At 36.0% G+C, this 27,847-nt stretch overlaps 1 protein-coding gene across 10 annotated transcripts in view; it reads right to left on the bottom strand.

Moving 5' to 3' along the window:
* KIF21A (kinesin family member 21A) overlaps window positions 1-27,847 on the bottom strand; it is a 146,061-nt gene that overhangs the window by 52,486 nt on the left and 65,728 nt on the right. For all 10 annotated transcript variants that reach the window (XM_087442566.1, XM_087442562.1, XM_087442572.1 and 7 more), the window contains 10 exons: window positions 17,237-17,459; window positions 16,940-17,122; window positions 15,412-15,561; window positions 14,564-14,698; window positions 13,842-14,009; window positions 11,845-11,960; window positions 7,223-7,418; window positions 6,620-6,809; window positions 6,199-6,262; window positions 854-1,057 (listed from right to left, as the gene is read on the bottom strand). In XM_087442566.1, coding sequence (XP_087298692.1) covers window positions 854-1,057; window positions 6,199-6,262; window positions 6,620-6,809; window positions 7,223-7,418; window positions 11,845-11,960; window positions 13,842-14,009; window positions 14,564-14,698; window positions 15,412-15,561; window positions 16,940-17,122; window positions 17,237-17,459 — 1,629 coding nt within the window. The remainder of the gene's footprint in view (window positions 1-853; window positions 1,058-6,198; window positions 6,263-6,619; window positions 6,810-7,222; window positions 7,419-11,844; window positions 11,961-13,841; window positions 14,010-14,563; window positions 14,699-15,411; window positions 15,562-16,939; window positions 17,123-17,236; window positions 17,460-27,847) is intronic.

Here is a 27,847-nt window from a genome sequence, read left to right as displayed (position 1 = left end):
TTGCTCCCTTTTGAATATCTAGCCAAAAATGCTTGAAATTAATATGACTGGCATGTTCAAAACATATTCTTAGTAAGTAATTTGACTGCACCAGAGAATCAACATGTAAACATGTCAAGAATTTGAGTATTTAACCACCCATACACTACAAGTGGTCAAATTTTTATTTTCCTCCTCTTCTTTGTACCCAGTTGATTTCAGTGGGAAATATTATCAGGATGCAAGGAAAAGAAAGCCTAGAACAGTGGTAAAAAGCTGAGTAACTTCTTGCTGGAAGATTCAGAAAGGCTGAAATAACATAACTTTCATATAATCAAATTAGAAGCCCTGCAGAAAATACTTAAGTGACCAAATGACATTAAATGACAATATGATGGATTAGTTTAGCCTTTAGTTAAACTAATCTAGACAGGAATCAGAATATATCCATGAGACTACTTAATTGCATTAGAAAATGAGAAAAAAAATGAAAACACTGCGTTGTAATGGCAGAGCAAGCTTTGCAGAAAAGTAAGATGAATGGAATGCAAAAGCAGCTATTTGAAGACACAATTAAATAATTTCTAATAATAATTTTACTTTGTCATAGTCTAAATAAAATTCATTCCCATATTATCATAATTAAACTTATTTTTCTTATATACAAATAGAGATAAACCATTGAAATATATAATTGTAGAGACATGCGGGTACAGGGGAAAAAATTATATAATTGTAATTGTCAGCTAATTTAAATGACATTTCATTTGTTAATATACCAATGAGACTATGTATACTCATCCTAATGGCAAACTAAAATATTCCGAAAAGAAAGAAAAATAGGGATTCATTAGCAGTAATTTTATAACACTACCTTTTTTTCTTCTTCTTTTCTTTCCTTTTCAGCTTCTCTAAATCCTTCTTAGCCAGATCTATAATTTCAATGGTCTCTTTGTCTGAGGATAGTATAGTAGGAGAGAAAGCTGATGATCCACTGAAATATGGTGATCTTGCTGTGGCTCTTGTCAAATTTTTTCGAAGGTTCTCATTCACTGCTTCACTTTCTAATAATTTTGCTCTAGTGAACAAAAATATATTTAAATAGGGAACATATTTTTATTGTGGTAAAAAATACATAAAATTTACCACCCTAACCATTTCTAAGTGTACAGTTCTGCAGCACACAGTACATCCACACTGTTGTGCAACCATTGCCACCATCCACCCCCAGAACTTTTTCATCTTCTCCAACTGAAACTCTGTACCTATTAAACACTAACTCCTCACTCCCCTCTCCCTCCAGCCCCTAGCAACCACTGTTTTACTTTCTGTCTCTATGAATGTGACTACCCTAGCAATAAATAGGAACATTTTAAATGAGTTGTTTTACATGCTAAAACATTTTCCAAAATGTATTTCAACATTGCTACAAGGTAGGGTTTTTTTTTTTAATAAATGTGCTCACAAACATTAATGTTCAGATTATTTTTTTCATTCCCTAATTAAATCATCATACATTTGAAATCACTCTCAGTGCTCAAAAGTGCCAACGATAATTCGATTACTTGCATTCTGGCCAGTGGGCACTAGTTATCCTCACTTTATAAACCCATCATTTAAACTTAAAATGTACAAGCAGCATGGTCCCCTTCCTTTCAGTTCCTCATTCATCATGCTATAATAGCATTTCCAAATCTTTGCAAGGAATAGTTTGTCAAACTTGCCCCTAACCGGCTGAAAGACAGCTGGCTCCTGAATATGGCGTGGGAAAAGACGATATCTCCAAGGAAACCGGAGTTTGATAATTGAAAACATTCTTTTGTTTGCTCAAGCGGTCCTAATAATGACAGGAGAATAATGTACGTACTGTCAGTAATATGCAAAAACACAGAATGATGAGATCCTAAAAGAGCCTGGACTCTTGAGACTAAAAGGGATTCAGCGAGTCCTCTAAGTCAGTCCCTTTACTTCTATTTGATTTAAACCACCAGGAACACAATTTTCTATTTCAATATAATAGATTTCCAAAGTCAATTTGGCACAAGGGTGGTTGAGACAAGGCTATAAGGAGAAAATACTACCTACTATCTCTGTCTCAATACTATATTACTAAGCGCTTTTGCCATATGTTCAAATATTTCAGAGGAAGATGCTAGATTATTTGCAGCTACTAAGCTCTAGAAAGCATAACCAGCTCTGTGTTTTTTTTTGTTGTCTACCAAAATTACTCATGACACTGTTGAAATCAGCTAGAGACAGAGTGTACATAAATCAGTGAATGTATGTTTCAAGTCGGTGTCCTACACATTCTTTAATGAAAATGTTTTATTATATATCTGATGTCCTATTTTTAAATGGTTAAATAGCTGTGTACAAACTCCTAGGTCAAATGATTTCAAAATTGTTTTAAAGAAAATTCTGAATATAATGCTGTCATTTTTTTAAATCAAGACGGCAACCTAAGTATAAAAACTCAGCTAAACCATAAAAACTCAAAGTCAAAATTTACACTTTTCTACATTTTCAATATCTGGCACAATGCCTGGGTACACAATAATGAATGTTAAGAATGAATGAAAATATAATAAATTAGTTATCAATAATGAATGACCTTTTAATTGGCTCATTTATATAATAATTGGACAACTTGTGGTTTTTTCATTACCTGATTTTAAACGTTTGCATTTGGTAGGGGCATATTCAATGCTTCTTCAATCCTGGTGCTGATAAAGGCTGAAACCTCTGGGGCTCATCTCCACAAACCCCACCCTACAGAATGTGCTTTTTATACAAGCTGTAGAGATAACAATTCGCTCCTTCTCTTCCCGTTCACCCACCTACCCTCTCACCCACTCACGCACCCACTTGCTGCCTGCATTTCATTTAATAGAAGACCAAGTAGTGGGGCATGAGATGAAGTATACAGACTTCCTTGGGAAGGAGCAGACTGAGGACTTGCATCTCAGCTCTTTCACTAACTGGACTTTGGGCCATCAGTCTCTAAAATCCTCTACTCTTTCCTCTGTAAAACGGAGCTGAAAATACATACTTCCCTAGGATTTTTATGAGGATCAATGATATAACGAATTTAAAACTCACCTGACTGATAATGTACCTAACAAATAATAACTATTCTTATCAAAATGTTGCAAATAATATAATTATCTAACAGTAGAGGATTAGTCAAATAAGTAAGTTACAACCACAAGATAGTACTATATGGAGCCATGTAAAAATCATGTTAGAAAAATATTTAGTAACATCAAAAAATGCTCCTAATATCTGGTCACATTTCAAAGAACAGATAGTAAAGCAATATATTTACCCTGACGTCAATTTTGCTCAAGTATGCATTAAAAAAATATTGAGGAGATATACCAAAATGTTAATATCAGTTCTTGGAATGGTGAGAATACAGATGATTTTAACTTTTTTTTATAATTTCCTATGTTTTCAAAAGTTTCTACAAAAATTTTAAACCCCAAAAAAGCAAAGATTAATTAGTCACTATTATTATTTCACAACAAAGTGACATGTAAGTTTATTAAAAAATAACTAGTATTATTTTATAATTAGAATTATAAGACAAGGGGCCGGCCCTGTGGCTTAGCGGTTAAGTGCGCGCGCTCTGATGCTGGCGGCCCGGGTTCGGATCCCGGGAGCGACCCGAGGCACCACTTCTCCGTTCAACACGAGGCCGAGTCCCGCGTACAGCAACTAGAAGGATGTGAACCTATGATGTACAACTATCTACTGGGGCTTTGGGGGGAAAAAACTGAATAAATAAAATCTTTAAAAAAAAGAATTATAAGACAAAATATAAAAATTCGCAAGTGGCAATACATCAACATAATTTGCACTAAGTTCAAGTAACTGTGAATAAAGGCCTTACTAAGAGCAAGTTTTGATAGAAATACGGATTGGAGCAGGATTTAGTAAATAAAAACAGAATGTGAGAACTTGGACCTAAATCATGGTAACATGTTAGATCTTTATGGTACTTTTTAATTTAAGAATTTTTGCGGGCCGGCCCCGTGGCTTAGCGGTTAAGTGCATGTGCTCCAATGCTGGCGGCCCGGGTTCGGATCCCGGGCGCGCACCGACGCACTGCTTCTCTGGCCATGCTGAGGCCGCGTCCCACATACAGCAACTAGAAGAATGTGCAACTATGACATACAACTATCTACTGTGGCTTTGGGGTAAAAATAAAAAAATAAAAAAATAAAAAATTATAAAAAAAGAATTTTTACATCCTGTTCTTTTATTTGAGCCCCATAATAACTCTGAGACTAGCAGGTATTACCTCATTCTTATAGACGAACAAACTAAAGCTCAGAGGTTAGGTAATTTGCCCAAGTAATCCAGTGTAAATTCAAAGCTCATTTATGTTTATCCCATATGCAAGTTATTTCTATATTATAAATTACAGTCTTGGGATTCTAGAAGACTACTCCTCAGGAGTGGGACATAATTAAAGAGCCATCAAAGAAAAGTTGGGAAAGTGGAACAAGCTATTAACCTACACCAAGAAAGGTTTGATCACTGATTGAACTCAGCACCTAAGAGTCATCTCTGTTCTCTAAATGGCTTAAAGAATGGTCTTAATTCAAGAACTTGAAGAAGGAAGATGTTAGATGCTCCTTTTCGCCATTAAAAGGAGTGGAAATGATTCAGTCAGTTTTCTAGGAAATAATGACACTAGTCAAGCCATTTGTCCAACAGTGAGGTCAAGCCTTAGATATGGCCTTAGAATAACAGTGTGGCAGAGAGGAGACGGAGCACAAGAACCAGAGCATGGAATTAGCCTTAACAATTGCCCAGTGCCAAGGAAATAAAAGAGAAGCAGGCTAGAAGCAAGAAGAGAATATTCAGGAAGTAAAAGATAGAGATTACCAGTTGTGTCTCAAGGAATGGTAAAGATGGGGTCTACAAAGTGAAGAAAGATTGGTTAGAGAACAAGTTTTTGGCAGTAGGTAGGAAAGGGCACTGCCAGCACAGGATGGAAACTGCAAGTCCAGGTTGGCTGCTGACCAGAACTAAGACCCAATGCCCCAAAGGTCTCTGCCAAAAAGGTAACACTTGGAGATATATATACAGAATAAAAGTGACAGTTATTTGAATAACTTTATCTATTGCCACATCAGATGTCTTCTCATTTGTTATCGCTTTTTGAAATATTAAAGGATCCAGTGCGCATTGTGGAGGCAGAAACAATAGAAATGGTACTCATCTCTGTTTGAGAATCTCTAGGATAGTCAGAGGAAGAGAGAGGGCAAGAGAACACAAATATAAGATGGAGAAGTGTTAGGGTAGCTATGAAAGATGATCTCCCATTTGGTTATTTTCTGCAAATGGGTAGCAGAAATGAGATGTGAGCTACTTAGATGCTCCCCATGGAGCTGACTACAATTTTACTTCAGGAGAAAGTAGCTCAGCCATCAGGGCAGACCATGGAACCTGAAAATATTCTAGAAATGATTAGTGCCCCTGACTTTTGTTGCTACCCTTATTCCCCTAGTCTGGGCTCAGTGGTCCCCTCCACATTCCCACACCAGGCGTGGGTGTTCCTTTTACTAATTTCTATCATTCCATTTATTACATATGACTATTTATCTAGTCACTCCGCCAAGACTGTGAACTCCTTGTTTACGTCACACTTAATTGCTCAGCCCATGGCATGGTGCTTGGCACACAGTGAGCGTTTGTAGTACATGTGTGAAATGCAAGTAATGAGCCTCTGTATGTACTAAAGAGGCAGGCAAATTGGTAGGGATGCAATGATTCACACACAAAGAATAGCTGGAAAAGTAGAAGAGAACAGGAGTAATGGGAGATCAAAAAAATTAGAGATGCGTGATTGATGTTGACCATTCCCAAATGATGGGGAAACAGGCACAGGGAGGGAAGGCATCAAACGTAACTTCATCAATATCAATTCTGCCTGCCCTGTATGTCAGGTTAGGTAAGCTCCCAATGAGGAGTACAACAACAAGAGTAGGAGGATAATATGGGAAGATAATATGGGAAGAGAGGAGAAGAAACTAGTTTGGAATGTGACACTGTGGGAAAGGCAAGTACCTATTCCCCTGAAGTTAACCTGACCAAAGGGCTGAAATATCACCACAAACAGTTACTAAACAATAAGCCCAACAAATAACAATATTACTACACTGCAAAACCAAAACGTGCATATTATATATTACAGAACACGAACTGTACCTGAGATCTTCGATTTCTTTGATGTAACTGTGAATCATATTACTAATCTCCTCATTCCCTTCACCTGCAAGATAAAATATGAAATTAAGAATTTCCTTTAAATTAAAACTTCAACAAAACAAAATGTGAGAAAAAATAAAGTAATGGAAACAAAATGATAATGCTTTAAAACAATTAGTACAGCAAATTTCCTACTCTTAGTTACACGAGCAGTCAGGAAGATAATATGATAAAGTAAAGGATACATTTTGTTACTGTAAGAACGTATTGTTTACAAATTAAGTATTTAACTTAAAATCACATATCGTATACACGAAGATTGACATTCCTACTTCAAATAGTCCAGGTAATTAATGAACACAAAGAAAATTCCCTGCCCTCCAGAAATTAATCCCTCAGTCATCCCACTCAGCACACATACCTGCTCTGGCAAGAACTTGGTTGGCCTGATCACTAACAAGCTGTGTGATCCTGGCCCTCAATGCATCAACCGTCTCTTGCATGGCTTTAATTCTTACACGCAGGTTATTATTTTCAGTCTGTAGCATAGCATTCTCATGAAACATGTCATTGATGCTTTCCACACCCTCCTCGTCAATTATTCTTTTACCCTAGGAAAGGAAAATATTTTCCTGTTGGTTGAGGAGCCTTAAATACACAAGAGTTTTGTTTAAGGATACTACAAGTCTATGCAATTCTATAACCAAGAGCCCTTTTGTCGTAACAGCCTCAAGCAAAAGAGATCCTTTTCCTTCTACTACACCCCTCCACGCTGCATTTGTTACTAAAGAAATTGATTGGGTAAGGAAGCCTTTTGAAACAAGAGGTTGGTCAGGTTGATAGACTGAACATTATTAAAGGCTATCCACATGGAAAACTAGAGAATCCTACCTCCAAAAGGAAGGAGGCCATTATTATGATGGACAAGAGACTCCAGAGATAGCTATGTGCAAGCAACCACAAAAAGGCAGCATTGTGTTCACAAAATGTGTCACAAAATGCAAACCCAAACCCGTTAGCTTACTGTTTTGTATTCCATGAGCTCCATCTGAAGTCGTGTGATCTCACCACGGAGTGCATTGATTTGCTGACTAGCTCTGTCCTGATTGACCATCACCTTGTTCTTGATATTTCTAGCTCGATTGGCATATTTCAGGGTATTTAAAGTTTCCATAAAATCTCTGTCTGAAGGGCTGACACATGCTATCATGATTGTTTGGCTGAAAGTTACAAAGAATAATTAGGTTTACAGATAAAAGCAAATAAAACACTGAAATAATCATTTTTAAATACCTCCCCTCTGAATAGTATCTTCTCTTCAAGACACCAAAAGATTGATACTACTAACTTAAAAATTAAAGCAAATTTAAAAGCCACCATGCTTTAAGACTATCTTAAGGGCCAGCCCCGTGGCTTAACGGTTAAGTGCACGCGCTCTGCTACTGGCCGCCCGGGTTCGGATCCCGGGCGCGCTCTGATGCACCGCTTCTCCAGCCACGCTGAGGCCGAGTCCCACATACAGCAGCTAGAAGGATGTGCAACTATGACGTACAACTATCTACTGGGGCTTTGGGGAAGAAAAAAAGGAGGAGGATTGGCAATAGATGTTAGCTCAGAGCCGGTCTTCCTCAGCAAAAAGAGGAGGATTAGCATGGATGTTAGCTCAGGGCTGATCTTCCTCACAAAAAAAAAAAAAAAAAGACTATCTTAAGGAAAAAGATTTCATTTACTTAGGTAAAATTGGGAAAAATGAATTTATATTATCCTTCTTTGACCCATAATACCTTGAGAAAGTACAAGTGCGTATACTTTTTTCTCATCTCTTTACAAAAAATTTTTGAAACAATACAAACAGAATAATTCTAAAATTTAATCTACCTATGACAAGTTATAATTCAAAAATCATTTCTTTCATTATCCACTTAATATTTCAGGATTTTAAAGTTTTCTTCTTTTTATTTAATCACTTGTATTCTTATTTTTGATGTCAGCAAAGAATTTTACACAAAATCCTACCACCTGAATGAGAAGGGTAAATACCCTATGTTTTACAATATAAAACATCATTTGTAATTGAGTGGTCAAAGTTCCAGAGTTTCTGGCCAGATTGCACAGGAAAAATGGGAACCATTACTTTATGGTCAAGAATTGCTTTACCAAACAGAATAGTGAAATGGTTAGTATGCCCAAGTTATCACATCTGTCAGTAAATTCTAAACAGCACTTAACATGCTAACTGAAAAATATATAGGAACTGCAATTAAGGAGCTAATTTACCCACCGTCGTAGGAAATTCAAGCCTATCAATTTTAATCTCTAGCCTCCCAATCTCCTGCTTCCACTCCTGCCTTCCCCCAATAATCTCAACATAGCACTCATAGTAACCCTTTTAAAAGGGGTACCATTCCACCCATCTTTTTCCCTTTATCAACTCTTGCTCATCTTTATTTATCCTTACTCTTACTATTATTCAAGATTCAACTCAGATTTCATCTAGTCCAAGACTCCAATGCTTGATTTGGCTGTACTCTCTCTCTCTCTGCTTCCTCACACCCTTTGCGTATCTCTTTTTGTTGATTACTATTATTATTACATTGAAATTTTATAGATCCCAACTCTTAACCCTAAACTCCTAGAAGATAAGGATCATCAAGCTTTATTCATCAGTAGACTTTGTATAACACAACATGTGGAACATATTAGGTCATTAGTAATTGTTTGTGGTGTGTGTCATGTGCACATAAAATTTATTTATTGGAGGTCAGAAAGTTAAGATGATTCATGCACCTCCAGCTGTCTCTTTTGATGAAGAAGATAAGGAAATCAAGTGACTGGTTATGGAGAGAAGATAAGGAAATCAATGATGATTACGACACTGATTAGAGAATAGGACAACTCAAAGTGTAGTCTCCAGTCCAGAGCCAGTCTGAAAAGTATTTGTTATCCATTCACAATAAGTACAGAAACTGAGAGTAAGCATTTTAGAAACTTTTACAACATTGAGCTTGCTATAGTCAATGAACTCATTTCGCTGAATAGGGTATAGACCAGTTCAAGTGTTTTCGAACTCACATGTTGTCACAAATGGGACAAACTGAGTGCAGTCATGCACAATATTATTAACCTGCCACAAATTGGGGAGGTGGGGAGGAGAACTCTCCCTCCACAAATGTTTTGAGAAGCACTGGTATCAAGTGCTTAAGAAGAATGGTGAAAGTCAGGAATGAGAGGAGCTAAGATCTACTGGATAGGGAAAAAGTGACATATTGAATAAAACCCAAAAGATAAAAATTTCAAGAATGGTTGTGTTTATGAAAAATTCAAAGAAAATATTAAAGTTGTATTTATATAAAACCACCATTCTGTTTTAAAGGAAACCATACCATTTAAATATATTATTATGTTATATATCTTATATATTGTTACATCATATTATATATCATATTATAGTATACATTAGGGAGGAAATACACCACAATGTTAACAGTAGTTACTTGTAGGTAATAGAAATATAGCTGATTTTATTCATGCTTTATAGTTTTCTCTATTTTTCAGAATTTTTGCTATAAACTTGCTATAATGTTATATTAAACATTATAAATGTATGATAGCCAGTTGGGTTAAAAAAATAAACATCACTAAACTATGCACATAAATATATGCAGCTTGTTTCCAAAAATATCTTTAATCGAATTTTTCTTTTAAGAGTAATTTGTACAAACTTCACAAATGAAGGTATTTTGTTCCCCAAGGCTTATACAAAGTACACTTTTGAACTAGAAGTTCAATCCTAACATTTTAAGCAGGAATTGAGGTTCACTAAGGATGGGATTAGAAGAGGTCTTCTCCTCTGAGGAGTTACCACCCAGTAAGGAAATGGATGAGACTATTTAACTGTAGCCTATCTAAAACTCAAGAGGAATAGAAGACCCACAGTGCAAATATCTTAGACTGCTTACAGGGCAAGGAAACTTTCAGAAGTATTGCAGTATTCAAAACTATTGAAACTTGTAAGGTGAAGACGTTTATCATCTCCACCTTGTTTTATAGTTAAGAAATAAATATAGAAAAGAGCTATAATTCAGCAAACTTGAAAAATTTATATTTGGCTTAAAACACAAAAATTTTTGTCCAGTTATAATAAGACCTAGATTGATACTGAGAGTCAGAGTGAAAATATAGAACAGAAGTAAGAAATATGCAATAATAGAAGCAATATTGCACCCATACATAGGGTGGGAGGGAGACTGAATCATAATTTTTCAATTTTGTGTTTTGTTTATCATAACCATAGATGATAAAAGGAGTGACAACATGTGCATAAAAGTTTTGTGATAATGGTAGTTTTTGGTGATGATAGATAATGAAACTCCATTTCCACCTCTGAGAAAGTGACAGGTGTAAAAAAATCTACCCTAGAAGAGAGATGAATTAAGACAATGCCATTATTATATAAAAGGAAGAAATACAAAAATGATACTGCTGAATTCTATAAAACAAACCTTTATTTCTAAATCCACCCAATTTCAAACCTAAATAAATTTAACATTATCAAAATTCTTTGAATAACACTTGTTCAAAAAGAAACTTTGCAAGTTTAATTACCAGATCATTTTACAACATCTAAGGATCTTTTCAGTAAACATCATATTAGACTACTGAAAACACTGTAAAATAGATTCACTGTGGTTGTGTGTAACTTGTTGAATTGTGCTGTGATTGAATTTAAATAATTTAAATGCCAAAAACGTTTCCACTTGCGAAGCCAATATGTTGATGTTTATAAAGAGGAATGCATTACCAAAAGAATGTATTTAGCTGATGAAACATATCAGAATGATGCAAAGTATGGAAAAGTAGGAATACTAGTGATACTAGTAAAGTTTATAACCAGCAAACACCCTATATTTCATTCAATTGACATTAAAAAAAAGTTTTTCCACATGTAAAAAAAGGTTTAATTTTTAGGACACTTTCTAAAACAGGTTTCAAGTATATCTAAATTACTTTGTAATTACTTAGAAGACAGCATTAATTTTTCAACAAACTTTTATGAGTCATCTGCTATGTGCCAAGCACTGAAAGCAGAAACTAGGATACAGGGGGCCCGGCCCCGTGGCTTAGTGGTTAAGTGTGCGTGCTCCGATGCTGGCAGCCCGGGTTCGGATCCTGGGCGCGCACCAACGCACCGCTTCTCCGGCCATGCTGAGGCCGCATCCCACAAACAGCAACTAGAAGGATGTGCAGCTATGACATACAACTATCTACTGGGGCTTTGGGGGAAAAATAAATAAATAAAAATTAAAAAAAAAAAAGAAACTAGGATACAGTAGAAAGAGCACAGGCTATGAACTTCATTTACAAGCTAAGTGACTTTGAATAACTTACTTAACTTCTCTGGATTTCATTTTCCTTATCTACAAAGTAGGAATAACAACACCTGCCACAGGGGATGTTATAAGGATTATGTGAAATAATACCATACAAAAGGACTCACAAATTTTAGGTACTTAATAATTATTGGTTCCTCATGCTATTAATTTGCTTTATAATAAAAACAGTTCTGATAAATCACTTTACAAACTTACTTTGAAAGTGACGAGTAATTGAAATTCAGGAATATGGAGGATAATCACATATGCATACCTATTTCCCCCGAGGGAATCCTGCAGTAGTCTTGTCAGCTTAGAATCTCTATAGGGGACATGGGTGGCCCTCTTGCTCTTGTCTCCCAAAGCACTTATTACATTGCCAAGTGCCAACTAAAAGAGAGAGAGAGAAATGATAAAAATTCACTAATTATAACACCTTTAAGTAACAAAAGCGTACATGGAGACACGACAGAATTGAGAACATTTGTGTTTGGTTTTGTTTTATATTTGTATTTTGAAGAATGAAGTAAACCTCAAAGTTTTCCATATTAACTACTAAAACCTGACACCACTCAAAATTTGGTACTCTATATATACCCATAACTCACGAATACTTAAACTTTATTCAGAGATTATCTGTAGAAATAGAAATGTTATAAGATTGGCAACTTCTAACAGTCCTTAGAATTATCAGAGCATCAGGTTGTGTCCCCAGAAATTGTCAGTTCATGTTGTAAATTCTCCTCAACTCAATGAAGAAATACAATGTTTAGGTAGTTTAACAGTTTCATGAAATTTTCTTATTGCACTACAGCTCTCTTATCAGAAAACAAAATCTCCTTTAACCACAACAAAAATATCCGTACGATTTCTCTGAACAAAATATTCCCAATGCAAGTATCGGTGTCTTTAGAAATACAAAGAATCTATGTACTAAGCATTCAATATTTTAAAAACTAAGTCAAAGTACAGAACTCTTTAGTCACTCCTCCTGTCACCCCTGCTGTTTTTCCTACTGTCACTGGACTAGCACCGAGAGCATAAGCATTATCCTAAATGTTGGTCACACTCGCCTTCAGTAATGCAAACATCTATAACCGTGTCTTTGTTAGGACCAATGGCTGATGGAGAGAGTGGCATCAGCATCACACTGTGTCTTAGTCTCCCTTTTCCAAAGACACTACAGTGTTAACCACTGGCTACACTGAAACTCTACCAGCTGTGTCTAAACATGCTTCAATAGCCTAAACAGAAAAACAGAGCAACGGCTTTTGTCTTTTCCTGACAGCACAAATGTAAATACCACCATGATTTCATCTCCTAAAATTCAAAACAATACACAAAGTCCAGAATCCAGGTTACTCCCTTTTACACAACATTCAACCTTATGGTTGGAAGCATCAAGATGGGTGTTGGAGTTGGGAGGTCTGGCTCTCTTTAATCAGCCTTGGTTGATAATTATCCCACAGAAGGGTTGCAATTCTATAAAAGCAAATATTAGGCAATGACAAAAAAGGACCATATGATTGGAGCCCCCAGCTCTAGGACAGGAGCGAGGGAAGCAAAGTGGAAAACACAGGCCTGATGCTATCAGCATCACAGAAATTTAGGGATGTCATAACTTTTATGCAGGAACAAATGTCCAATTTTATAACGAAGTCAATAAGAAGAAAAGATTTAGTACACAAAACTTTACGCTAAAACATTTTCTTCCATATAACAGAAGCCTTATGCTAACAAACACAAGGTGTTTTCCAATCAAAAACACCACTAGGTGGCATGGTATTAAAGTTAATTCCTAATATAATGGAGAAAAGTTCTCCCTTTGAAACAATAATTACGAAAAAACATTTGATTATCATTCCCAAAATAAAGTGATGTCATAAAATGTTTGCAAAAAAGCTACTTTGAAAGTCGTCCTGTGACATATACAACATTAATTGCTGATTTTGACAATATATTTTCAAATCAGGAATTTTTAAAATCATTTCTATTATATATACATTATTTCCTGCATATATCATAAAATTCAATCCAACTAAATTTACACACATGAAGAAAATCTGCAAGGAGAAAAGAAGAAAAAAGCCTATAATGTGAGGAAATCAAAGTTCAATGCATTACTCCTAAGTTTACAAGTTTACTGCAACTTTCATTTCTCAGCTCAGTGCGCGAAGGATTTCCACTTGGGCATCACATATTACAAAAGAGAAAAGGACAACAGAAAAGCCCTGATATGTTCTCAGCACAAAGCCTTAGTCTTGATCTTACAAGTCCACAGTTGATGGAAATGCCTTCTTTGGCCCTCTCGCCTGTAGCTCCAGTTCGCTTCAGTCTTTCTGATCCTGCCAGATCAACAAAATGGAACTTTGCAGTCAGGGTTTCAAATTCATTCATCTGTGATGATTCAGAAATCACCTTATTATCAGTCATATTTTCCTGCAATTGAGGAAAAGAATTGAAAATATTTTATTAATGTGACACTAAATATCCTCCAACCCCAACCTGCCCTCATATATATACACATAATATTATATTTTAAAATATATATAAAAATACATATTATACCTACAATATCCAAAAATAGGCATGTAGCCAAATAAATATAAACGCAAAACTGTCTGCTGGCGATTAGAAGCTTAGTTAGAAAGAAGCGTGAAGGTCAGAACCCAGCTGTAGCAAATGAGGCTTTGTTTATGTTGATGAAGGGAAACCTGTAGCACACAGTCCTCAGAAGCAAAGGGTCTCAGGTGACCACAGCCATCACCATATGGCCACAGCTCTCTTTCTGGTTGCTGCAGACACATATCCAATTTTTTATTTCAAAATCTTACATGGGTGGCCAGCCTCAGCTTAAATAGGACCAGAGACATCTCATTAGGAAAAGGAATGATTAAAGAAACTAAATTTGACTCAAATGTACTCTCTTGGGATTCATGTGATTTTAGGGAAATGAAGACTGAAAGTTTAAAAAATGAGAACTAATAACTCACAGCATCGATCTGGGGACACATTCTGGTTTGACAAACGTGAATGGTAAAAATGGCATGGGAACGAGAGCTCTGAACATTCATCTGGGTACTGGCAGTGGTCCGGGATAAAGCACCCAGCTTCAAACACTGCATCATCTGGAAAAGGGGAAGAAAGGTGGGATTTGCGTGAACAACATTTAAACAAGATACCATCCAATCAGAAGCCTGAGCTAATGGCTAAATCCCACCATATTAATAGTGATGTAAAGATGTGGATTTTCATATTATTTTAGTTACAGGCACTTTTTGAGCTGAACTTATCAGTATAATAGTGTATTATTTTTTTAATAGGAGAAAACACTGAGATTCCATTGTTTGCCATTTGCTGACATTTGCAGCTTCCATTCCAAAACTGTTACAGTAGAACTCTTTGGAACAAACTGAGCAATAACTTGAATTATTCAAGTTCTTCTGTGTCTTCCGTTGAGATATTTTTGTAACTTTTCTTAACAGTCTCCCTTTAGCAGCCATGATACTGTCCTACCTATCTGACAGCAAAAGGTACAATAGGATGTGGTCTCATCCTTCACCTTCAATTATCAAACCCTCTTTCTCTAGCTGTGAAAGAAAACTATACAAACATTGCCTTACATTCTTTTGATGCTATTACAAATGTACTGACTTTATCATAACCATGACATTTTAAATAATAAAATCCTGATACTAAAAAAATATGAGGAAAGAAGACAAGAATTTAACTCCATGTTACACTTAAGAATACAAATTTCATATCTTGATCTTAAGCAAACTGTCAGCAAAGCTATTTTACAAAAAGCCAAATATGCTCTACTTTAACTATAACATGTCACCTCTGATTCTGTATTCACAGTACGTGTTGTGACGCCCACAGTATAAATTCCTCCAGTTGCATCTTCATGAATTCTTATATTTGATTTTTTATTTTTTGCATCAATATCACGAGTGGTATCAAATAAGTCAAGGACCTCTTCATTATATAGCTATCAAAAAGAAATATTAGAAGTTTAATTTTAGCAGAAATTGCCTCATGGCTGTATTAACACACAATGCAAAATATTGTCTTTCAAACACATCTTAAAAGTTCTTCAAAATGACTGTATTTCTTCAAAATAACACAAAAATAAATGAAGCAATTATTACAAATACAAATAGATGCCAGATTTCTTTATAAGAGTTAAGACCAGAAATGACTTAATCATGACTAATGAGTTGAGGGTTAGCTAAAATGACCTACTAATCCTTTGCGAGAGATAAATATTTATAAATACAAGCAAACTCTAAGAAATATGTAGTAAATGTAGATAAATCCTAAGCTTACAGATTTTAAGATTTTTACTACTTGAGCTAAAAATATTTTCGTATTGCCCTACAATCCTTCTTACTGTACCTAAAAAATAATACTTAATATTTTTGTTAGTGTTTCTGTATCAATAGTGGCTGACAAAATTGAGCTACCTCGTTAGAAGAGGAAGCACACACCTATTTTTCTATTAATATACTTTAAAGTCACAATGTCTAACATTTTGGAGTGCGAAAGGAAAGATAGAACACTGTTTCTTTTCTTTTTCCACTATTAGTTACCTTTCCTTTGGTGGAAACACATAGTTATATTCTCCCCGGTTTTTACTAAATTGGGATATCCATTAAAACCAGCAGTAAGACAATCGATGTTAATTTGAATTGTTTTCTATTTTGTGCTATATAAGGTTAAATAATATGTCTTATCAACGACCAAAATAATTAGTTCAGGTCTTCCAGACTAGAACTAGACTACAACAATCTCTGGATCAAGCATCAAGGATTATAAGTCACTGTCCACCTAATTGCAATGTTGCTCAAATCCTAGATATCCTCTTACTGTCATACCCCTCCCATTAGACTAGACTGCCCTAAATTAATCCAAACCTGCCCCAACCTTTGGACATTGCATCAAAACATCTGCCTATCTTTGCAGGAATACCAGCTTCTGCAGCCGGAATAGTGCTACAGCCTCAAACCTATTATTCTTCACATTCTCCCCCTCCCTTTTGGTCTTAGTTGTTGAGTTTTCAGCACTTTGTAAATCTGCCTACATTACAACAGTAATTATAGGATAAAGAGAGTCTGAAACTAACAATATTGTTTTACTCTATGGACACTGGTTAAGTGTTTATAATCTTAAATGCTAACAAGTAAGGAATACTTATTACCAATTATCTATTGTTACTGCTACTTATCACCTAATGTTAATTTATTCAAACAGCATTTATTGAGCACTATATGCAAAGCACTGTACTAAAGCCGAGAGCATAAAATCATAAGGGCTATGGTCTTAAGGACAAAATTTAAAGGAAACTAATGACACAACTAGACTATTACCTCTAAGAATTGGGCATTCACTTTAAAATCTGGAGGAGGAAGCCCATTTTTAATTGCAGTGTGTTTTTTTCCTTCAATACTCTTGAAAAGGTGTTTAACAGCACGAGAAATGATACCCTGCTCCTCCTCGATAATGTTAACATCAAATCCTGTTCCCATTGTGTATGTTTTGCCAGCTCCAGTCTGAATAAAAGAACAGAGAAAAATGCGGGCTTGATCTTAATTACCTCAAGAAACAAAAATAAAAGTGCAACTAAATTGACACTTCTGAAAAGTTACAGATTCTGTGATACTTACTTGTCCATAAGCAAAAACTGTAGCATTGTATCCTTCAAAACAACCTTCAATTAGTTTTTCTATACACTGAGCGTAGATCTGCTCTTGCTGGGAGTCAATGTCAAACACATAATCAAAAGTAAAAGCTTTATCTTTCCCTAGGAAAACCTGAGGTTCTCCCGGTGTGACAGATGTACAGATATGGCATCCTTCAATCTTTTCTTTGGCAAGCTGTGGTCTTATTCTGTGAGAAATAATCATGAAAAAATAAAATAAGATAAAATAAATGAAAAACAAAAACTGAAGAAGTAGGACTGAAAAATTCCTGGCCATAACTTTTAAAAACACTAATGTAATGCACTATTGCTCCTTCAGTTGAAAAGTTAAATAAATTGAATTATACTGAGTCAATTTCAGCATGAGTTACTTAACAATTCCCAAAAATCATGAACAAGGGTAAAAGTAGTCTTACAATTAAATACTTTTGTGGGTGAATACTTTTTCTCAATTCTGTAAGAGATAAAGACTCAGTTAAATAAATTCTGCTACCAAAATGCTGTTTGTTGTTGTCATTTTTGTTTTAGATTTCTTCTTTTTATTTCCAGGGAGGCTGATATTCAAAAATGAGAAATCAAGGACATAATATTTATCTTGATGCCCTTGACTTGCCTTTTTTTTCAAACTCTTCACCAATGGTTTCCAAACTTATTTGACCATATCCTTCTGTAAGCTTAACATGTTTAAGCATACTCTCACAATATTTATGTATATGTTTTCATTTATAAATGATATGCAGGTACTATATTGATTTGTCATATATTATGATGTACATAAAAGCTGAATTTTGTAAAGAAAGAAATTAAAAATAAATACAAATACAAGTTCTAATATTTTCTCTCCAAAACCCAGTTAATCATCATGTACATCTCCTAGGTGTTCTCTCTCCACTTGGAAGACCACAGCATTATACTCGCCCTACAGTCACCCGCATCTATTCCAGATTCTAGTATCTTCCTCTTCTGTCTTCTCTTCCTAATTTCAAGGCCTATTTTCAAAGAAGGAAAGTAAATATAATGATATATTGTTAAGAGAGCAACCTAAAATCTGGCTCTATTCTATTCACTCTATATACAGGACCATTCTGGGCATACACATCACTGACTTACCATACCTAGGTTTTTTAAGAGGTTCCTATTTGCCATGGAGAAGGAAAAGCAGTTTAAGGAAGAAAGCAAAGACAACCAGTGATGGAAAATATAAAACAATAAAGACAGAACAAAGAAAGGATTTTAAAGGAATCTGGTCCCTCATCCTTAGACTTTGAGATACAGAAACTGAGATCTCTAGAAGTGGAATGAGTTCATCTGTTTATTAGAGATAAAGCCAAGCCTGAGTCCAGATCGCCTGAGTTTTAACCCCTTCCAGTTCATCAGGAGGGAAGGCCAATGGAAGGATAGGAAAGACAATACTGAGAAAGGACTGAATTTCTGCAACTCTGGTTATCTAAAATAGAATTCTGTAATACAAAAGTATATATGTGTGTGTTAAAGAACATATTTATGCAACTTTTTTATTTCCACTGTGATAATGATTTTTTTTAATCAAGTCTTCAACTTCATTTATTTGTTTTAATGGAATGCAGCAATCGATGTGGAGCTGGCTCGGTACTGTGGAAAGAACGATGGAGTGGCTGTTTCTGTCACTCCGCAGACATCATGTGGTCTTCTCTCAGCGCTCCAATTTCCTCGCCTGTGGATAGAAACTATAATTTCCAAGGTTCCATTTAGATCTAACACTATTTGACTGCAGGATACTGTATTACAAAAAAGGGGAAGAGGAAAAAACTATTTATGTACTGTTATACAGATAAAATGATATTACAACAAATAAAACAAAGGGTTTCTATTAAGAAGCTACGTCCATGGACTATAAAACAGCTCATGGTAGTAGCAGATTTGCCTTTCTGGTTCCACATTTTTTTGAGGAGTGGTCTTTCTCAAAATTAATATTCTCTTCTTTCCAAACTCTTCTTCTCCTGTCTCACTTCATCCAGTCATGGGGAGGAAACCATAACTGAAACCCCCATCCTCCTTGGAAGAATCACTATCCTGACTGTCGTCAAGCCAGAAACAGGAAAGTCAACCTCAATTTCTCTCTCTTCCCTAATCCATCTATCTAATCTATCTCCAAGAGCTATTAATTATCTCTGAAATAGCTCTTGAGCCCACCAATTTCCTTCCTTCCTCATCATAACACCCTAATCAAGGCCACCATTATCTTTTGCTTGGACTATTGCAGAAATCTCCTTATCAATCTGCCTATGTGGAATCTTGTCACCTGCCAGTCTGTTTCACACACCGCAATATCAATGATATTTGTAAAATATGAAGTTGATCAGATCACTACCTTGCTTAAAACTCTTCAGTATATCCCTAAATCCCTCTGCAGCCTCTCCTCTTGCCATACTCCTTCTGTGCATTAAAGGATTTGGCGTGCGTGGGCGGGGGGGGGGCAGGTGGTGATGGTTTGTTTTTAACCATTTTCACTAACAAGCTATGCTCTCTCTAGCCTCTATGCCTTCAAATATGCTATTCTCTTTTCCTGGACACTCTTCTCTACCCTCTCAATTCCCAACTCCTTTTCCAGCCTGAACATCTCATGTTTTCAATCTCTATTTAGATTTCACTTCTTTAGGAAGCTCCCATTAACTCTGCATTCCAACATACAGTCATATCTGAGCCCAGGGTTTTCTCTTTCCTGAATCTACCTCATTTGCCCCTCGACTCTGCTCTCTCTGCCCGCTTTATAGCTGCACTGTGAAGCTTGATAAATCCCATGTAATAAAACAGATACAAATAAACACAAGGATCTAAATGAAAATGAACACTGAGCTACTGTTTGAGATCAGTGCCTCATTAATTTCAAGTAAATGATTATAACCACAGGCTAATTTATTTGGCCATTAAGATACTTTTTATTTCATTTCAACATAACAAAGAAAAACTAGGTGCCATTTGAATTGCAGATATGACAACCAATTTTAGAATGCCAATGTCACTCAGAATTTAATCTCCTAACCTCTATTCAACTGATTACTATCCTTGCTAATGGTGAGGTGGATTGTGTTTGAAGCATAGATGATGTGCAACTCCATCCATTTGCATGGGCGGGGAGAGAGAGCAGTTTAAAAACCAGTAAGATGGGTAGGACCCTTTTCCACTGAATCCATGCAATGGCAGTTTTCCAGCAGGTCTGAAAAACTCCCACCTAGGAGGGAATGGTCTCCCACACATGCAGATAATTGGAAGCTGACTGTACTTCAAAGTTAGGGATATATTCCCCTTCTCAATTCCTCTTCAAAAATTAGTATTTTAAACTCTCCAAATCCCTAAATTTATACCCGTCAAGAATTCTCAGATGAAGTCCTAACCCAAGCCAATTCACTTGCTTTAATAAGGTGAAGAGTTTGAAAGCTACCCAGTCACAAACCTCAATTTCAAAAATATAATTTGAGATTTTATATAGACAAAATATACCAACCCTTCTGGGAAAGAGAAAACTAAAAATAGAATCTGACGTTTATTATTCTAAATATTTTGAAAATACCTTCTTTCTTAGTATTTTTATGTAAAAATAAGAACATGAACACATTAATCTAATCCCAACACTAAGAAATAATCAGTGTTAACATTTTGTTTAACATTAACACTAAGAAATAATAAAGTCTTGTAGGTTTTTAAAAATGTGTAATCATACAACTAGATATATTTCAAACTGCTTCTTAAAGAAAAACAATTATGCATAAAACTTACATCATAAATATTTAGGATAAGGTATTCTAATATTACATAGCAAGTATATGTAATTTACACATATATAAATTATATATATTATACATATTATATATAAATTTATACATATTATAAAGGCTAACAACAATGTAGGTTCTATTTATAATATTAATTTGCTAATGGAGATGATCTCTATTTGGGTTTTTAAAAAATGTTACATTGGAAATGAATGTAGGAAGGGTAAAGCTGTTACGGAAAATCATGACAGTTTCGCTAGAGAATGTGCTTTTTTGTCCTTAGCATGAGGGATGGAACCTTTTATCCTTTGTGATCCATTGACCAATGGGGTGGGTCCAAAAAGGAAAACCCATGGACAGCCATACAGAAAAAAATGTAATCTGTTGTATCTAGTTTGTGAAGGTTGAAGGTTTGAAACAGAATATCATACAAGCTGCTAATTCTTCAGTTTTAAGGACATGACAAATGTCTTATGTGAATCTTTCCCTCAGCATATAGTAGCCATTTAGCTTCTGCTCTTATATTCATTCCATTGAAACCGCTCAGACAGCAGGTACCGATGACCCTTTTATTTCGAAATAAAGTGAACTCTTTTTAGTCTTCATCCTACCTGACCTCTCATTTGATCCTATTTACAACTTGTAGGGAAGGAAAAAAGTTTTTCCACCTAACCTCCTAGGTTCTCCCGGCTGGACCCCTGTAAATTAGACTGTCAAAAGACAGATTAACGAAAGAAAAACAAATAGAAGTTTATGAACATGTGTATCATACATACACATGGGAATACTCAGTGATGAATAACTCAAAGGGTGGCTAGACTTTTTCCTTAACAAAAGGAAAAACAACTTTGAGTTTCTAGGACAGCAAATTGTGGAAAGGTAAATATAGAGGAGCTAATGGAAGAGAAGGGCTAGTTAGTAAAGTTGGTTACACGGTTCCCCTGGTGCCATTTCTGGTGATGAACTTCTGTCCTTCCTGGTAGAGAAGGGAGGGGAACACTTTTACAAATTTATGTCCTGCTTTTAGGCAAATAGGGGTAGGGGAGAGATCTTTTCTTGTATCTGCTTCTTTTTAATTGCCTTCCATTCAAAATAACCCTTGTGTCAAAGTGGCTTATTTGGGGGAAGCATACTCCGCTATCCTTCAAACACCATATTTCTCAACTCTTTATCTGCATTTGGCTATTGTGATATCCCTTTTTTTTCACTGATTCTGATTTCTGAACCCATCTTTTTCCCTATACTTCATTTACCAACTTGCCTTAAAATATCAATGTTTCCCCCACAAATATCCTAATTCTTTAGCATGGTATCTAAGATTTTCCTAATCTGGATTCTACCTGTCATTCCATTCTCATATCTAGTCACACTCAGCCACATCAAACCAATGATCATTTCTTGATCAACTTATATACTTTCATTCAGCATGCCAATGCACAAGGTTTTCTCTCTGCTTGGAACGTTGGACCTCCATTTCTCTGCATAGAAATAATTTATAATTATAAATTATAATTTATAATTCTTCAAGACGTAGCTCAAACATCTGTACCTTTTTAAAGCTTTCCTTGCCCCATTCAAAGCTTGATTTAATCTATGCAATTTGTACATGATTGTAGAATAACAAGACATCAAATTGAATTCCTGTTGCCCTATTAGTAAATGAATTATTTGAGGACAGAGAATATATCTTATTCAATCATAAAACAAAGTAATTCAACAAATGTTTACTGTTGAATCCTATAAACTGTTCTAGTAAGGGGGGAACATTCCAATACCAGGCATGTGATTATCATAACCTAATTTTTGCCCCATCACTTGACTCTGTTACTAGAAACTTGATCTTGAATAATCATTTAACCATTCTATGTCTCAATTTTCTAATCTATAAAATGAAGAGCCTGGATTTAATATTCCCAAGGTTTTTTCTAACTTCAAAATCTATTTTAATTATTCCTTTAAGAAAAACAAAATCTTGATTTAAAAGAGATAACAAAAAATGATCTTTTTTTCCTGTCACACCATATATCCACCATCAGTTACACATCTTCTTCCTCATATCTTTATGGTTCCTATTATTCTCTCTAGTTTTTATAGCAATGTTACTGTGACCATAGGGACAAGGCACTTCAATTATGAAAACACTATCTATAGCTTCTTGCAGTGGGAGTAGCTAAGAAGATTAGAGGAGATTCTGAGACTGAGACCAGTAAGTTTCCTTAAATTGGCCCCTGTTTTCTGTTCTCTGCTTTCATAATAACCACAACTGGTTTAAGTAACTGAGTATATTAAATAAGCCAAGAGGACTAGTTTCAAGATGTCCTAGACAGGACGGAAAAACAAGAAGATAAACATATTTGAGGGGAAAGGGCTTATAGTTGCTACCTTTTCAGTCAGAGTTTTAGTCATGAAACTCAGCAAACCCGCATTTAAGGTTTAATTCTCCCACTGTTGGAAGAGGCAATCCACCATGAGACCTGAGCATCCCTGCACATTCTCGCTGGGTATGCCAAGAATGCAAGACCCTGACTGCTCTTTTCATGGATCATTTCTCAAGGTTGCATTTGCAGCAAGCAACCTTTTAGGAATAATGTCTTTCACCTGACAAAGAGCTGGCTTGCTTCTGTTTTCTATAAAAACAGTGAATTTCCAAGCTCAATGTTTCTCCATATTCCACTGCTTACACAGCATCCATATAATAGGTCTACCTGCATTGCCTCCATTGAAGTGGGAGCAGAGAGAACACGGGGAAGCAGTTCAAATCAACACGAGGCTCATGATGATTACTGTATTGTGTGTAATAAAAATCCTTTGCCTCTAATTCAGGAGCCTGTAGGTGAAATAGTAACAGGCTAGTTTGTCACCTTGCAAATAGCATAAAACATCAGACTGTTCAAGGTCTTAACACATACTAACTGTGACCTCTAGAAAGTCAGTCTCTTAGTATCAGTTTCCTTATCTATAAAATGGTAATATTATTACTGTCACATCCACATCACAGCATCTTGAACAAATAAGATAATATGTGGCAATGAAAGCCTAGGTAAGTATAAAGTGGTGGTGGTGGTGTTGTTGCTGTTACAGCACCACTTGAAAATTCTCCAAATCAGTTCCTTCATAAGGCACCTTAACATCTTAAATCCATTTGGGCCTTCTAACATGTTAAGGAATACATGATTTACTCTTTGGCTCCCCAAACTACTGCCATGTTTTTCAAAATACCCTTTGGATGCCCTGAGTCTCTAGAACAATTAAATGTAAAACTATATGTCAGGGATAGAAATATAATACAACAGTGAACATTATTACATGGATATATGTGTACATATACAAACATACATACATATATTGCTATGCAAAGATAATCAAGCTGAATAACATTAGACTTCATTTGCAATGAAAAGTTATAATCTCAACGTTAACCCTTTCATAGTAATAAATAATCATGCCTCATTCATCCTGCTATTTATACCAGTATACAGTATCATAGAAGCCAAAATAAGAATTTTTATTCTTTCAATGTTATCATTTTTACTATCTCCATGTAGCCAGTAAAGAAATTTCATTCAGAAGGGAAGAAAACCAAGTTCCTGAGTAACAGGTCCTTTTAAAAAGGGGAATTAAATTGTTATGGTACAATTTGTCCTTATACTAAATTAAATTTGATTAAATGCTAGTGACTAAAATGTTGACAAATGACTAATCAGTGATTTATTATTACTGAAGGAATGCTGACTTGAAAATAAATAATCGCATGCACTATAATTTATAACCTCCCAGGACCTGTGCAGTCACCCATTTCTAAATTAGAAGAGCAGCACTAACATCATTCATTAACCTAAGTCTAAGGATGCAAGCAATCAAATCTATACTTTTAAACACATGTAGTATTGTAGTACCTTCCAGACTTTTCTCTAACATCCTCACCTCTCCTATCCCTGTTCCTCATTTTAAAAGCATCACAAGTGATAAGCCTTTCTTTTGCTAATTAATTGGTCAAGTTATTTTTATTTTTCCCCACAAATAGAAGAGGAATAACACACAAAATGTCTTCCTTTTTGCTGTTGGCCCTTGCTAATTTCTTGTCCTGTTAGAAAACACCATTGTCCTTAATCCATGGTTTCATAAATGTGACAAATTTTTCCATTACCTAAATGTCTTTGTAAACTGTCTCTTCTTTTACTTGAGTTATTCTGATCTCATCCCCACACGATTGTGGTAGTTCTCTGGTTTACTCAATAATCTGACCTGATTCCCACTTTGTGTGACTCTTTTACTCACAGCTATCTGTAACTAGCCCACTTGGCACCTTGTTAACACCTTTGTTCTTCCTACATGGACGCCAATAAATCTGTCCAAAATCTGTCCCCTGTACAGATCCTTTGCCTTCCTTTATTTCATTTGTCGCTGTTTTGGATGATCATTATACTGGATACTACTTACTAGTGTTCAATTTGATATCTTAATGTTAATCATATCTTACTAATTTCCTCCCTTCCATTTCTTAAAAATTAGGACAGCTATCATTTTGTCACCACAACTGAGTCACCGGGGTTTCTGGTCCCTTTTTTGATCCTCCCCTAGTTCATTCCAGTTAGTAAACACACATTAGGAAAGGATCTGCCCTACTTTAATCCTCCACCTTCTGTTCTAGAAGAGTTTCTGACACACCATAGGAACTTATTAGACCATTTGTGGCCTTGCTGAATTGTTTTCCTAAGAAATTAGGTATGGCATAAATAATAAGCAACACAGGTCTATTCAAAGAAATTCCCTTCCCCAAAATCGATCTTTAATTACAAGGATAGTTGATGTGAAGAAAGGTATTTCTTCAAGACATTCAAGAAAGAAACACATCTCAGTAATTCCATTAAAGAGATTAACTCTGTAAAAAGCCTAAGAATAATAAAGCACAACAGTGTGTACTGGGGACCAGAAAGTGTACACTTCTATGAACAACAGAGATGGAGAGAGGAACTTCACTTTTTAATCCATTAATAATGAATCACTTTTTTAAATTACCCAGAAATCTTATCCTAATCTGTATAATTAGCTACGCATCCTACTGCCTCATCTCTGTGTGGTCTACCTGACTCAAACTTATTCTTACCTAATAACACCAAAAGATAGTCATAGACATATCTACTTTCAGTTAAAATGCTTAATGCACAGTGTATATAGTTAACGTTTGGGGCTGTGATTCCTAGACTAAGCTACTCGGTCTCTGGCTTGCAACTCCACTCGGAAAAATGAAGATTTATTTCCCTCAAGCGAAGTTCCATACGGGCTAACTATGGAAAGGAAGTGGGGGAAACAGGATGATGGGACATTGTGTCATCTTCCTCTGACTTGCATCTCCATGTCTCACACCTTTTTATTCCCATGGCTCAACTAAGGATACAGTACATTGAAAGAAGCTCTCTCTTAAGTGAAGATCTAGAAACTTTCACAGGGGGTAGCATCGTGCCAGTCTCTCTGTTGAATACCAGACGTTCAGAGAACTACACTGAAATAGTGCAGATAGGCTGACAAAATAAAGAAGAAAGTAGCCAAATTGAGGATTTTGAGAAAAGTCCAATCTTCTGTGTCACTGTAATTAATCCTTTTGGAAACTCTAGGGCTTTCTCCTTTAGGTTCTCTCTCAGAAATAGAAAACCTTCTACTCCAAAAAAATAAGGGAGTAAGGAAAAGGACTACTTTACGTGATGACATGACCTGCCCATCTATTGTCCAAAGTGCTCATAAAATTTCTGTTGCTGCCTGGTGGCTACAGTGGTAGCATACCTACAACCCAAGGACATTAGAAGACTTCACTGAGTCAACAAATCTCTGTGGCACATCTATTAAATGTCAGTGTGTAAAGTGAGGACTTTAAAAACAAAAACAAAGCGGCCGGCCAGGTGGCGTAGTGGTTAAGGGCGCGCGCTCCACTGCGGCGGCCCGGGGTTCGGATCCCAGGCACGCACCGACGCACCCCTTGTCAAGCCATGCTGTGGCGGTGTCCCATACAAAGTGGAGGAAGATGGGCACGGATGTTAGCTCAGGGCCAGTCTTCCTCAGCAAAAAGAGGAGGATTGGCAGATGTTAGCTCAGGGCTGATCTTCCTCACAAAACAAAAACAAAAACAAAAAACTTGAGGAGGGTAGCCATAGGAGAGAGAAGGAAACAAAGATCTAGAAAAAAGTTAAATATGTGCTCAACGGAATATTTTATACAAAGGAGAAATGGAACATACAGAGGGGAATGGGGTAGGTACAGGAAAAGCTTCACGCAGGAAATTATATCTGACCTAGATTTTGAAAGGTGGTTAGATTTTTCCAGGCAAGGAAGGGAGAAAAGGTCAGTTCAGGCAAAACAAGGGCAAAGATACTTGAAGTGCAATTTGCTCCTGGTTGAAACATAGTCCTTTGGGCAGAAGCATCAGGATAATAAGAGTTGTTAGAATTCAGGAAGATTTTATGAATGTTATGACACCACCTACGTAGGCATCCCAGCTAAGACATCATCCTCTAAAATGAACACCTTGGTCTCCTCAAGATGAAAGAAGGCACCAAAAGGCACACAAAAGCCATGCTAGAGATCCCTGCCAAATATTTTTTAGTTTTCCCCTCCAGATCAATTCACCCATCTTCACCTTACCCTGTGCCCTAGGAGACTGACCTTCATGAGCTGCAGCAATGGTTTCCCCTACTCTGGGCTTCCATTGGGGCTCAGCAAGAAGGACATTGTAGGGTAGGAAAGGAATGAGGTCAGGCTATTAACTCTCCTGGTTCCTTCCCAGCCAAGTCCTACTGATGGGCTATGTCCCTCTACCAAAGGCCACAGCT

The sequence above is a fragment of the Ceratotherium simum genome, chromosome 17, assembly GCF_057802395.1.
Source record: "Ceratotherium simum simum isolate JZ-2026a chromosome 17, ASM5780239v1, whole genome shotgun sequence".
In the NCBI taxonomy this organism is placed as follows: Eukaryota; Metazoa; Chordata; class Mammalia; order Perissodactyla; family Rhinocerotidae; genus Ceratotherium; species Ceratotherium simum.
This window is presented reverse-complemented; position numbering and strand designations above follow the sequence as displayed.